Consider the following 14,137-nt stretch of genomic DNA (forward strand, 5'->3'; position numbering starts at 1 on the left):
CTCCCCCCACAGGCCGCTCCCAGCATTCCCGCGCTGTTCCCGCCGGCAGCGACCAGGTGTGGACGGCGCCTGTGGGAACCTGTCGTGTTGGGCAGGCCGCTCGGCCCATCTGGGCCGGAGAATCGCCGCTCGTCCGTTACGAACGGCGAGCGGCGATTCTCCGAGCGGCCAGCCGTGATTATCGCCGCGCCGGTTTGGAGGGGGGGGGTAGAATCGCGTGCGGGTGCCGGGGCGGCGTGGCGAGACTCGCGCGGCGCCCTGGCGATTCTCCCACCCGGCGTGGGGAGGGAAAAGTCCGCCCGTTATCTGTGCGCGATTCAGTGGATTTGAGTTCAAATCTGCTGAATGGTGCGTTCAGCAGGCTGTTTTTGGGCACCTGCAGTGCACTTAGAATGATTACTTGCTGGCGAGCTTCAGCTGGCCAACAGGAAAAGCTGATCACACATCCATACGTTTTCTCTGACTGAACTTCTCCTTATCAACCAGGCAATTGTTGCTTTCTGCCTGTTTCAAGCTGCTTACTGGGGCCCAGGCATTAACATGCCTCAGGCTGAAAATCTGGGCTAGCAACTTGTTCCATTCTTCCCACCAATACAACTCACTCAAAATCCACACGGTATAAAAATTGTCCCCAAATTCTCACATTTATTAAAATAAGCTATTGATTGAATCAAAAGAGAATATATATTTTTCTTAATAATGTTTGATTTAACTACTTTCTCAATGCAGTGTACTTACGACATTTATCTGTAGAAGACCTCCAGTCAACACATGTGTTTTCTCTACAGCTGTCAGCAGCAGCTTCTACATTTTCACAGGTCAGTTCTATAGATTTGGTTAGGCAGTAGTCAACTCTACAGCTTTTACGGTAAGGCGTAAGCTCACTGATGCTACAGTTTTCGAATGGCCTGTGGGGGGAACAAAAAAACTCTGAAGAAAAGCCTCATGACCTTCGACAATATATTCTGAAATCTCAAATTCTATTTTTAGTTAATCCTAATCACCAATGTGATGCCTAAAACAACAAGGTTCGTTCAAATGATAACTAAAATTACGCTTCCAAATTATTGATAATCAAAACATTAGAGGAGTGAAAACCACCTCCCTATTTTAGGGAATATTAACCTGCCTATTCCTTAAGTATTTTTACAGGTGCAGTTACAAGCTAATATATTGCTACAAAATCTCTCATTGTTTTTCTCATTGTAAAGATGGGGAGCTGCAAGAGGTGGAGCAGATTAAAAAGTGCAAGACACAGGGTGAGCTGGTGAAAGAAAGGTTTAGAAGCCAGGAAAAACTGTTTCTAGAGCACTGGTAGATAATGGCCGGGATACGCCGGCTCCTGCAATTCAATTTTCCTGACGGCAGCGCACCCCCACCCGTGGGTTTCCCAGCGGTGTGGGGTGTTTACAAAGGTGAATCGCAGCGGTAAGCGGCAGGAGTATAGCATGCTGCTGCCAGCAAACAGCACTGCCAAGAAACACGCGGCTGGGGAATCGGAGAATTCAGCCCAATGTATGCTGACGCACAGAGGCGCAAGTCTCTGAATACCGAGCAAAATTCTCCATCCCGCCGTGCCACATTTCTGCCCCGAACCGCCGGCGGGATGCTCCGTTACACCGGCCGGTCAATGGGATTTCCCATTGTGGGGCAGCCCCCCACCGTCGGGAAACCCCCGGGCGCCGGCAAAACGGAGACTCCCGCCAGCGGAGAATGGCGCCCCCCGAGTTGACATTCAGCAGAATCCTTCCATCTGATGAGACGGCGGTTCTCTCCTCCTCCACCCCCACCCCTTCAAACCACAACATCACAACTGGGTTTCCAAGTAGAGCGAGTTAGGCAGATGGCCTATCCAAGTTAATGGGAGCTTTTATTTTTCAGAATCAACCCCAGAGAGCAACCTGCTAGTTGTATAAAGGTGCAAGAAATACATTGACTCATGTTCCATTAGGCATGGAAGAGAAGAACAGGTTGAGCTCAGCCATCATTATCTGTCATTTTCTCTACAACTCTATAATAAGAACATTTGGATTTACAAAGCAGGGAATTTCTTCCAAAGGGCAGCGTCTGTTATGAAGGCAAATGTGGTAGTTATTTTATGCAAATAATATCCAACAAACAGCACTGCGATGACTGATGAGTTAATGGAAGGAAGATGATTTACACCTTGTCACTTCAACCCAATGGGCATTGTGAGATTGGAAATCACCATTGAGGGGAATATAAAGGTACAGATTGTACCTATAAAGGTACAAGTTTTTACCTAATGAATTAGCCAACAAAAGTAACCTTTGAAATGATTCCACAGGTGGACCTGTTGTGAGAACTGGTGCTCATGAAGGGTGCATGTTACTTCACTCCCTGGGCATCACAAGATGTCCTCCTGTTCTTTCAGCAAGCATCACACCCTAATCATCTGATGGAGAATATCTGACTGCCTGAGGAGGTGGGATCTGGGGCGAGATTCTCCGGAAACGGCGCGATGTCCGCCGACTGGCGCCCAAAACGGCGCAAATCAGACGGGCATCGCGCCACCCCAAAGGTGCGGAATGCTCCACATCCTTGGGGGCCGAGCCCCAACATTGAGGGGCTAGGTCGGCGCCGGACGAATTTCACCCCGCCAGCTGGCGGAAAAGGCCTTTGGTGCCCCGCCAGCTGGCGCGGAAATGACATCTTCGGGCGGCGCATGCGCGGGAGCGTCAGCGGCCGCTGACAGCTTCCCACGCATGCGCAGTGGAGGGAGTCTCTTCCGCCTCCGCCATGGTGGAGACCGTGGCGGAGGCAGAAGGGAAAGAGTGCCCCCACGGCACAGGCCCGCCCACGGATCGGTGGGCCCCGATCGCGTGCCAGGCCACCGTGGGGGCACCCCCCGGGGCCAGATCGCCCCGCGCCCCCCCCCAGGACCCCGGAGCCCGCCCGCGCTGCCTTGTCCCGCCGGTAAGGTAGGTGGTTTAATTTATGCCGGCGGGACAGGCATTTTAGCGGCGGGACTTCGGCCCATCCGGGCCGGAGAATTGAGCGGGGGGGCCCGCCAACCGGCGCGGCGCGATTCCCGCCCCTGCCGAATCTCTGGTGCCGGAGACTTCGGCAACCGGCGGGGGCGGGATTCACGCCAGCCCCCGGCGATTCTCCGACCCGGCGGGGGGTCGGAGAATCTCGCTCCTGAGGTGGGTGACTCCATGATTTAATCCTGCCAGCCCGCACGCTGGTCTCCCATCTCTCACCGGGCCATTTTCAATCAGGATTGGGGTGTTTTGAGGTTGGTGATGGCCACCTGCCCACAAAGAGGGAGTGGTCTATGAGGCCAATTAACTAGCAGTTTAATTCCACTCTACAGGCACCGGCAGGAATTTTCCAGTTGGCATGCAAGTCCCCCAATTGAGGTTGAAATATGCCTGAGAAATTGAGGTGCCCCCACCCCACCCCCCAAAGAGTAGCAGAATGGGAAAGGGAGAGAGAGTGTCTGTCCAGTTAGGAGGCACATCCTCACTACCCAACATAACCATAGAGCCACAGCTGGAGGGATTCGCAATGCAGATCTGGAAGCTGTGGCATTTTGGAATTTTAAAATAAATTCTAAGGCTCTTCAGTGAGCTCCTCCATCTTGAGGTGCCCACGCTCTCTCCTGTCTACATTGACAGCCAGTGGTGCGGCCATTGGAGAGACTCCCGTATATTGCCTCCCACCTCAAACGCCCACATGCCATTTCCTACTTGGATGGTCAGCATTCACACCAAGGCCACCAACCGGCCTGCTCATTACAAATTCTGCCAGGTCCCAGCAAGGGAGTCATGACCTGGAAATGCTCCTGGCCTCAGAATCCCAGCTCCAGAAGGACAATCAGCCTGTAGACATTTGAAAATTATATCGAAATACAGATAGAGCTGGTTTAGCTCGGTGGGCTAGACAGCTGGTTTGTAATGCAGAACAAGGCCAGCAGCACGGGTTCAATTCCAGTATTAGCTTACCCAAACAGGTGCCGGAATGTGGCGACTAGGGGCTTTTCACAATAACTTCAGACTTGTGACAACAAAAGATTATTATTATTAAGTTAGAATTTAAGGTTTTACATACGTCTGTGAAATGATGTCACACACAGGTGTCCCAGATACGTCAGGAGGACAAGGCGGTTCAGTTACCGATACACAGGACTGATTTTGAGGTTCTGCATAACAATGGGGCTTACTGGCGTCATCAACCTTCCAGTCAAGCGCTGTTTGGTGGCAGCAATCGGAGGGCTCTATTTTTCCATTGGGTCTCATACAATCATCAGTGGAAGTGCTTGTGCAAGAGCCTGAGACAAAAAACATAAAACATTTGCCCTAGTTGCATGACCAATATCAAGCCACCAGCATCTTTACTCTGCAACGAGTCATAAATATGGCAAACAAAATAACATGAAAATGTGAAATCACATACCACACTGTCCTTGCGTATTATTGTAGAAAAACCTTTCTGCCACCATGATTTTAAAGTTGTTCAGCGAAGCAATGATTGTTGTTTTAATTTCACTGAAATAAATACGCATAGACCTGAGGTTCTGTTGAGTGACACTTATGTCACCTACTGTGTGGGGGATTTCTTTTTGACTTCCATCAACTGTGAGCTGTAAGATTTAAAACACAGTTTTATTGAAAACATCCCGAATGAGCAAGCGGCCTGTCACATCTTGGAAGTAAATTTGGACATTGTTATCTACAACAAAAGCACAATATTGCGGATGCTGGAGATTTGAAACAGAATTTGAAAATGCTGGAAATACTCAGCCTGGCAGGTATCGTCTGTGGAGAAATAAACAGAGTTACTGGTGAGAATTGTACCAGGCCCGCATGCTGCAGGAATGAGGCGGGGGTGCTGGTAAAATTGCAGGGAACCAATGCTGGTTGACTCCCTGACCATGTCCTGATGGTGTTTTACAGATGGTGGAAACGGACAGGCTTATAAGACAATAAGATCATAAGACATCGGAGCACAATTGGGCCACTTGGCCCATCGCGTCTGCTGAGCCATTCAATTATGACTGATATTTTTCTTATCCCCATTCTCCTGCCTTCTCCCCATAACCCATGAGCCCCTTATTAATCAAGAATCTATCTGTCTCTGTCTTAAAGACACTCAGTGATTTGGCCTCCACAGCCTTCTGCGGCAAAGAGTTCCACAGATTCACCACCCCTTGGCTGAAGAAATTCCTCCTCATCTCTGTTTTAAAGGATGGTCCCTTTAGTCTGAGATTGTGTCCTCTGGTTCTAGTTTTTCTACTTGTGGAAGCGTCCACTCTATCCAGGCCTCGCAGTACTCTCTTTTTATATACTATAAATATTTGTTTCCCCTGACATTGATATTTTCTTGTGAATTGTGCTGATGAGTTCAAAATGAAAAGCACAAAAAAATTCTATTTTTTTTAGCAATACTGCCATAAAGCAGCTTTAGTTGCACCAAATGGAATTTTCCTGTAAGAAGGCTGGCCTTGCTGGTGCTGAAATACAGCCAATGAATGTAGTTGGTCTCTTGAGAGATCAGATGACAGTCCTCATGAGACATTTAAAATGTGCCCCAAACCCCAGTCCTGGTGCCAATGGGGAAATATCTCTACAGCTGCAGTCACAATCCCACCACTTCCTCAGGCACATGTTCCGCCGGTACAATGGATACCTGGCAGCCAATTCTATTTTTGAACATTTTAAAAGTGCTGAGAGGCCTCTGCCTAGAGGTACTGTCATTCTCCTGTACATGCACCAGCAAGCTAATGCTCTCTCAGTGCTTGATGGTCTCCTCTTGATCCTGCAGTGTCAGGAACACATCCCATCATCTTTAATTGGACATCCAGTATACCCACAGCCATGAATTGGCCATTCCTTCAAAAGTCGTGTTGAACGATTATTTCCGACACGTTGTGGTTTGGGACTTGGACATTCTCCTAACACTGGGTTCCCAATCACAATATGAAAATCTAGATGATGGGACCCAATTATAGTTCCCCCACCACGCAAACTGGCGCAGCACAGACCAGTAACTGTTTGGCCTGTATTTTTTAACAGTTCATTACACAAGGACAGCATGGTAGCACACGTGGATAGCACTGTGGCTTCACAGCGCCAGGGTCCTAGGTTCGATTCCTCGCTGGGTCACTGTGTGCAGATTCTGCACTTTCTCCCCGTGTCTGCGTGGGTTTCCACCGGGTGCTCCGGTTTCCTCCCACGGTGCAAAGACGTGCAGGATAGGTGGATTGGCCATGATAAATTGCCTTTAGTGACCAAAAAGGGTAGGAGGGGCTATTGTGTTATGGGGATATGGTGGAAGTGAGGGCTTAAGTGGGTCGGTGCAGGCTCGATGGGCCGAATGGCCTGCTTCTGCACTGTATGGTCTATGTTCTATCCAAGATGTGCAAGTCGAAAGATGTGTATGTTAGTGGAGTGGCCATGATCAATTGCCCCTTAGTGTCCAAAGATGTGTAGGTTAGGTGAAGTGGTTATTGGGATAGGGTGGGGAAGTGGGCTTGGGTGGAATGCTCTTTCAGAGGGTCGGTGCAAACTCGATGGGCCGAATGGTGTTCTTCTGCACTGTAGGAACTCTATGTATGCATTTGGATTCAATCAGTTATTGCTCTTTAAATGTTCAACTGATATGTAGATGATTTGATTATTTGGCCAGTTAATTTTACGTAAGCAGATGCTGGACAATATTAGTAAAATATTAACTACAAAATACTTGCCTCAAAGCCTGCATTAGTTGAAATAGTCATCCGAATGCCTTTATAAAAAATATTTAGTGCCTTTGGACAAGAAAAAGGGAACGAAGGAATGCATTGGTAATTATCCACTAGAACCGTGAAGTTGTATTTTGGATCTCGTTCTTCAACAAGAATGTACGTGCAATCCTTGAAGAAATCATAAGTCAGCCCATTGAAGGTCAAGTAGTGTGGATCTCCCCATACACGACATTCACCTAAAAAAGTAAGCAGAATATGGTTTTCAAGGTTATTTTGTGATGAGGGAAATGCAATAAATAGTTCTAATGATTCAGCAATGATTCGATCAGACAAGAGATACTAACATCCACATTCCCAAGACGGGCAGCCACATTCATTTATTACTTCAATTGGCTTCAAATGATTAGGACACGTAGGCTTTTCTTGTGTGCATTGTTTTATAGTGACAATTTTTCCATCCACACAATCTTTTATAGCACAGTTTTCAGTCCATGGTCCACGGCGCTAATGAAAGAAAGACTTACAATTAAGAGGTGTTTTTCATGAGCACCAGAAATGTCAAAGCACTTTATAGCTACTGAAGTACCTTTAAAGTCTAGTCACTGATGTAATGTAGGAATTGTGGCAACTAATTTGAATACAGCAAGATCCCTCAAGAACAATGCATTAACGAGGGGATAATGTGTTTTTGTTACGTTGATTGTGGAACAATTGGCCAAGGTACCTGGGATAACTCCCCTATTATTCTTTAAAACAGTGCCATATGATCTTTTATATCCACCCGAGCAGGCAGATGGGTTCTCCATTTAACAGTTTGTCGGAAAGATAGTCTCTGACAATATAGCACTCTCTTAGTACTGCATTGCAGTGTTAGACTTGATTTTTGTGCTCAGATCCGGAGTCTGCATTTTACATGCCCCTGCTGTTGGGTGTGGTGTCCAGTATGCGGAACGTAAAATAAGGGAGGACCTGACCCATGACCGTCCCATCCACTTATAATCTATGGCGGATGGAAGGGAGGGAGGGGTTGCGGGGAGGTGGGTGTTTAGCCAGCTAATCAAGAGTCAGTTAAACATTTTACAAGCCAATTATCCCTGAAGAACAACCATTGATCAGGACACCTGGGATAACTGCCCTGCCATTGTGTAGAGTAGTGCTATGTGGTCTTCTACATCCCACACCATAAAACATGTAGTGCTCAGTAAGCTGGGAGTGGGCAGCCTGATTTTAGAAACTACATTCGCCATAGGCTGGGAAGGAAGCTGGGAGTGGTTCGATCTTCAGCGGCAGCCCTTTGCAGATTGTAGCGCACAAAGACTCACGAGAGACGGATAGAGATGAAGTCGATGAGGCTTTATTAAGCGTGACTTAGTTCCCCGCAGTTCAGTAGCTGACTGGCCTGCGGGGGAGAACTCCAGGTTCTTATACTCCGCCTTCAGGGCGGACCTAGAGGTTAACAGCCAACCAGGACCCGGGATCTGCCAGCCAATGACATCACGGCTTCACAGTCCCACATGACCCCTAATGCATACTACCACACAGATTAAGGGCAGTTCACCTAAAATGGAGCCCCCCTTCTTCCTACCCAACCTTACCCTCCCAAGACCCGATTTCCCCCACCCTCCCTGGTAAATCACAGACTGCTGTGATGTATTATTCTTGTTGAGTAGGAGAAATATTTTTTCCTTCAAGGAGGAAGAAAAATTATGAAGTCCTTTTTTAAGAAGAGCAATGTATTCTAATCTATTACAACATACGTTTTATAAAAATTCTTACCGAGCAAACTGTCGTGGTGGAGATTGTAGAAGTGGTTGTGGGGGTGATGGTGGAGGTGGTCGTGGGGGTGGAGGTGGTTGTGGGGGTGGAGGTGGTCGTGGGGGTGGAGGTGGTTGTGGGGGTGGAGGTGGTTGTGGGGGTGGAGGTGGTTGTGAGGGTGGAGGTGGAAGTGGTCGTGGGGGTGGAGGTGGAGGTGGTCGTGGGGGTGGAGGTGGAGGTGGAAGTGGTCGTGGGGGTGGAGGTGGTTGTGGGGGTGGAGGTGGAGGTGGTCGTGGGGGTGGAGGTGGAGGTGGAGGTGGTCGTGGGGGTGGAGGTGGAGGTGGAAGTGGTCGTGGGGGTGGAGGTGGTCGTGGGGGTGGAGGTGGAGGTGGTTGTGGGGGTGGAGGTGGAGGTGGTTGTGGGGGTGGAGGTGGTCGTGGGGGTGGAGGTGGTTGTGGGGGTGGAGGTGGAGGTGGTCGTGGGGGTGGAGGTGGAAGTGGTCGTGGGGGTGGAGGTGGTTGTGGGGGTGGAGGTGGTTGTGGGGGTGGAGGTGGAGGTGGTTGTGGGGGTGGAGGTGGAGGTGGTTGTGGGGGTGGTTGTGGGGGTGGAGGTGGAGGTGGTTGTGGGGGTGGAGGTGGAGGTGGTTGTGGGGGTGGAGGTGGAGGTGGTTGTGGGGGTGGAGGTGGTTGTGGGGGTGGAGGTGGAGGTGGTTGTGGGGGTGGAGGTGGAGGTGGTTGTGGGGGTGGAGGTGGTTGTGGGGGTGGAGGTGGAGGTGGTTGTGGGTGTGGTTGTGGGGGTGGAGGTGGAGGTGGTTGTGGGGGTGGAGGTGGGGCTGGTTGTGGAGGTGATGGTGGAGGTGGGGCTGGTTGTACTGACTATTATACAACATACTCTAATTCTGTAGTCAAGACACATGGGACTAATATCGGTAGGTGGTGGGGTGCATTTGAGGCCTCGTGAATCACATGTCACTCTGTCATTTGTTTGTGAGATTGGCTGATTGGGCCTTTTAAGAGCTTCGCAATGAACGTTATTAAATGTATCAGTGGAACGACATAGGTTCTCTGGTGACTCATGATCTCCTCTGGCTGTTATATTTGGTGTATTTCTATTGCTCCATTCTGACCAATAACCCAGACAAGGCTCCACTGCAAAATAGAAAAGAGAAACATTTATCGGCTTATATAAATGCAAAATAAGGAAAGAAAGATGGAATTGGAATTTACAATGCTTTCATAACCTCGAGACATCTGAAAAGCGCATTACAACTAATGAAGTTATTTTTTAAATGCAGTCACCGCTGTACTGTAGGAAAGACGTCACCACATTTGGCACACCAAGATGCCACAGAGATTAAATAAGTGGCCAAAGACAGGGTCAGTATTCCAGGTTAATTTAGAATACATCACATTCCTCAATTATTCCATTGTTCATCATAAAAGCTTTTATTTCAACTATCCACAATGCATAATCAGCTTCCTACTCTTACTGATCAATTTGATTCTCTTTGAAGCACAATCCTGTTATCAGGAGATTGCTGGGTAGGAGCTAGACGTTCTTTACGTATAGTATTCTGTGTGTGCCTTCTACCATCCAGTGCGGTTCCTGTGCACCCCTTTCTAATGCTTTCTTCTGCATTAATGATTTGTACATAATAATTGCAAGATTTTAGTTTGCTAACATGAGCACAAAAGCAGAGTCCTTTGAAATCACTGTTCCATTATTTCTGAAATGTTTTCATTTCATGGGGCAATCATGTGCAGACATATTTCAAAATGCAGACAGGACTCTGACTATCACTTTTGGCTGGAAATGGTCAAAGTGATCACCAGTCACAATTCAATTGGTTCCGTTTTCAATGGAGCAGGAAAGCTTTTCCAGGCGCCTCAAAAAAAATCAACACCGCAGTCATCACAATACCCCAGCTGTCCACAATTCTGCCCCCCCCCCCCCACACCACCACATCCACCACCCCTTGCCCCACACTTACATGTTGTGGTTGAAGTGGTCGTAGTTGTTGAGGTTGGGGATGTTGTGGTTTCAGATGTTGTGGTTTCAGATGTTGAGGTTGGGGATGTTGTGGTTACAGATGTTGTGGTTTCGGGTGTTGTGGTTGGGGGTGTTGTGGTTTCGGGTGTTGTGGTTTCAAGTGTTGTGGTTTCAGATGTTGTGGTTTCAGGTGTCGTGGTTGGGGATGTTGTGGTTACAGATGTTGTGGTTTCAGATGTTGTGGTTTCAGATGTTGTGGTTTCGGGTGTTGTGGTTTCAGATGTCGTAGTTTCAGGTGTTGTGGTTACAGATGTTGTGATTGGGGATGTTGTGCTTTCAGATGTTGTGCTTACAGATGTTGTGGTTACAGATGTAGTTTCGGGTGTTGTGGTTATAGGTGTTGTGGTTTCAGATGTTGTGGTTACAGATGTTGTGGTTGGGGATGTTGTGGTTTCAGATGTTGTGGTTTCGGGTGTTGTGGTTACAGATGTTGTGGTTGGGGATGTTGTGGTTTCAGATGTTGTGGTTTCAGATGTTGTGGTTTCAGATGTTGTGGTTACAGATGTTGTGGTTACAGGTGTAGTTTCGGGTGTTGTGGTTACAGATGTTGTGGTTGGGGATGTTGTGGTTACAGATGTTGTGGTTTCAGATGTTGTGGTTTCAGATGTTGAGGTTGGGGATGTTGTGGTTACAGATGTTGTGGTTTCGGGTGTTGTGGTTGGGGGTGTTGTGGTTTCGGGTGTTGTGGTTTCAAGTGTTGTGGTTTCAGATGTTGTGGTTTCAGGTGTTGTGGTTGGGAATGTTGTGGTTACAGATGTTGTGGTTTCAGATGTTGTGGTTTCAGATGTTGTGGTTTCGGGTGTTGTGGTTTCAGGTGTCGTAGTTTCAGGTGTTGTGGTTACAGATGTTGTGATTGGGGATGTTGTGCTTTCAGATGTTGTGCTTACAGATGTTGTGGTTACAGATGTAGTTTCGGGTGTTGTGGTTATAGGTGTTGTGGTTTCAGATGTTGTGGTTACAGATGTTGTGGTTGGGGATGTTGTGGTTACAGATGTTGTGGTTTCAGATGTTGTGGTTTCAGATGTTGTGGTTTCAGATGTTGTGGTTTCAGATGTTGTGGTTGGGGGTGTTGTGGTTACAGATGTTGAGGTTGGGGATGTTGTGGTTACAGATGTTGAGGTTGGGGATGTTGTGGTTTCAGATGTTGTGGTTACAGGTGTAGTTTCGGGTGTTGTGGTTACAGATGTTGTGGTTGGGGATGTTGTGGTTACAGATGTTGTGGTTTCAGATGTTGTGGTTTCAGGTGTTGTGGTTGGGGGTGTTGTGGTTGTACTTGTCACGCTTGTACTTTCTAAACAAAAAAATAACAATAGATCATTAGATCAGTACAATACATTTTGAATTGAGTATCAGCCATATTTAGCAATGAGATTACAGAAGTACAATTTCACTTTCTTTCAAAAATATAAATTAGCACTGCAGCTTTTGAATCCAGTGCATTGATGATAGACTATTGACTGCTCATGCTCTAGGCTAATTTAAAATATGTGCAAAGCTGAAGTAGTTACTGATGCCATCAGGAAAAAAATTGTTTTCTCGTGTTTACTGCAAAGCTTGTGCCATTAAAAGCTATCGACGTATATTAATTACAATATATTTTGGAAGGAACAAACATCTACAGGAACTGGTTGCAAACAAAATAGCAATACAGAACATGTACATTTCCAAACATAAGAACATAGCAAATAGAAGCTGGAGTGCAATGTGCCTCCTTGAGCCTACTCGACCATATAACATGGCTGCGTTGCCTCAACTGTACTTTTCCAATTGCTTCCCATATATTTAAATCTCAGAGACCAGGGCTTAATTGTATGGCCTTGTCACAGTGGGGTGGAGGGGGGGGGGGGGGGGGGGGGGGGAGTGCTCGTGTAATTTAATACTAACGTGTGGGAACACATTTGGGATTTTAAATTGCCAATTGGCTATGTCTTGCTGTAAAACGGATAGCAACTATTGAAAGCAACAGAGAACAATGGGCGCTGGATATGCAGCACAGCTGCCTGTTTCAGGCTTAAATCAGCTCAAATGTGCAGTCTGGAAGCCAATGGCAATGGGAATCTGCAGATAAAGATTGGCTGCAGGTGCACACATCCTGGAGAACCTGGCAAAAAAAGTCTGGTGGAATAGATCTGTGCTCAATTTCCCCTCCAGAGCATGCATTATTCAAATGCTAATTGAACATTAAGTTCAGGAAAATGGAAACCATGAAATTATCACAATTTGTTGTAAAATCCCCATCTGCTCCACTAAGTTCTTTGGGGAAGGAAATTTGCTGTCTTTATCTGGTCTGGCCCACATGTGAGCCACAGCAAATGTGTTTGACTCTTAAGTGCCTTCTGAATTGGCTGAGCAAGCTGCTCAGTTGTCTCCCCACCAGTCACTGCTCTGGTGGTATTCTGCAGGCTAAATTCAGTTTTTGTTTGGAAAATTTTTATACTGCCTACTCTGTCATCTTCCCAATGTCATTCAATATCCTGGGATTCACGCTATCTTGTCCTGGTGACCTTGGTACTTCTAGGCCCATTCATGTCAGGAATTTATTTTTTGTACATTTGCTTCCAATCGTAACTCTATCACATCCTCCTTATGATTTGTTGAAGTGCTATGTTCTTGTCCCTTCATAATGTGGCAAAATTTTACTTAAAATTCTTGGCATGTATAAGAACTGGTGGCTCAGTGGGTAGCACTGCTGCCTCACGACGCCGAGGACCCAGGGTCGATCCCGGCTCCAGGTCACTATCCGTGTGGAATTTGCACATTCTCCCCGTGCCTGCGTGGGTCTCACCCCACAAACCAAAGATGTGCCTGGTAGGTGGATTGGCCACCTAAATTGCCCTTTAATTGGGAAAAAAATAATTGGGTACTCTAAATTTATAATAAAAAAATAATTAAAACTTGAAACAGAATTATAATTTGTAGCTATTTTCACAAATCCACATAGAACATAGAAAAATATAGCAAAGAACAGACCCTTCGGCCTCAAATAGCAAAGAATGATGTTCACCTGTTGAAGTTGTGATTGAAGTTGTGGTTGGAGTTGTGATTGAAGTTGTGATTGGAGTTGTGGTTGGAGTTGTGGTTGGAGTTATGGTTGAAGTGACGATTGAAGTTGTGGTTGGCTCTGTAGAGGAAGAGAAGTTATTTTATTTCCTTACATGGCAATCACATTTTCTAATTTTGAGTATCACCATCAGTAGCAGTTTCATTATTAGGAATGAAGCTCATCTTTTACAGGATGCAGTAGAGGAGGTGAGGTATGTAACCGCTTCAGCTTTTGCGACTAATGTTTCAAAACATTACCATAATTACTTGAAGCCGCTGCACCATTGCAATTTTGTGATAATAACAGGGTCAGCTACCCTTGAGAATGTCTTCAGGTCACATACTCAATTTGGCATCAGCTACAAAACTGCACTTAAAATGTATTCCCATTAAGTTTTCATCCATAATAAAATTAGATATTTGTCACTCTACTGTTTGCTTGATTTAAGCGCCATTATTTCAAAAAAGTCAAGAGTTCCACAGGAGTAAACACGGGGCAACATTTCCTACTGCACTTCCATGTTTCCTTCTGTCACATCACTAACTTGCCTGGTGGTGTTGCTATACTACTTGTGCTGTAGG

The 14,137-nt window shown here is 46.8% G+C and overlaps 1 protein-coding gene across 5 annotated transcripts in view; it reads right to left on the reverse strand.

Moving 5' to 3' along the window:
- Positions 1-14,137, reverse strand: part of LOC140388049 (uncharacterized) — a 110,949-nt gene that overhangs the window by 29,632 nt on the left and 67,180 nt on the right. Inside the window, exons 30-38 of one of the 5 annotated variants that reach the window (XM_072471643.1) lie at positions 13,518-13,634; positions 11,565-11,804; positions 10,455-11,444; positions 8,486-9,612; positions 7,054-7,213; positions 6,713-6,945; positions 4,420-4,606; positions 4,075-4,294; positions 739-908 (exon numbers count right to left, since the gene is read on the reverse strand). In XM_072471643.1, the coding sequence (XP_072327744.1) occupies positions 739-908; positions 4,075-4,294; positions 4,420-4,606; positions 6,713-6,945; positions 7,054-7,213; positions 8,486-9,612; positions 10,455-11,444; positions 11,565-11,804; positions 13,518-13,634 (3,444 nt within the window). Of the gene's footprint in view, positions 1-738; positions 909-4,074; positions 4,295-4,419; positions 4,607-6,712; positions 6,946-7,053; positions 7,214-8,485; positions 9,613-10,454; positions 11,805-13,517; positions 13,635-14,137 lie in introns of all 5 variants that reach the window. The other 4 variants (XM_072471640.1, XM_072471642.1, XM_072471639.1 and 1 more) reach the window with 4 other exon arrangements.

The sequence above is a fragment of the Scyliorhinus torazame genome, chromosome 13, assembly GCF_047496885.1.
Source record: "Scyliorhinus torazame isolate Kashiwa2021f chromosome 13, sScyTor2.1, whole genome shotgun sequence".
Taxonomy (NCBI): Eukaryota; Metazoa; Chordata; class Chondrichthyes; order Carcharhiniformes; family Scyliorhinidae; genus Scyliorhinus; species Scyliorhinus torazame.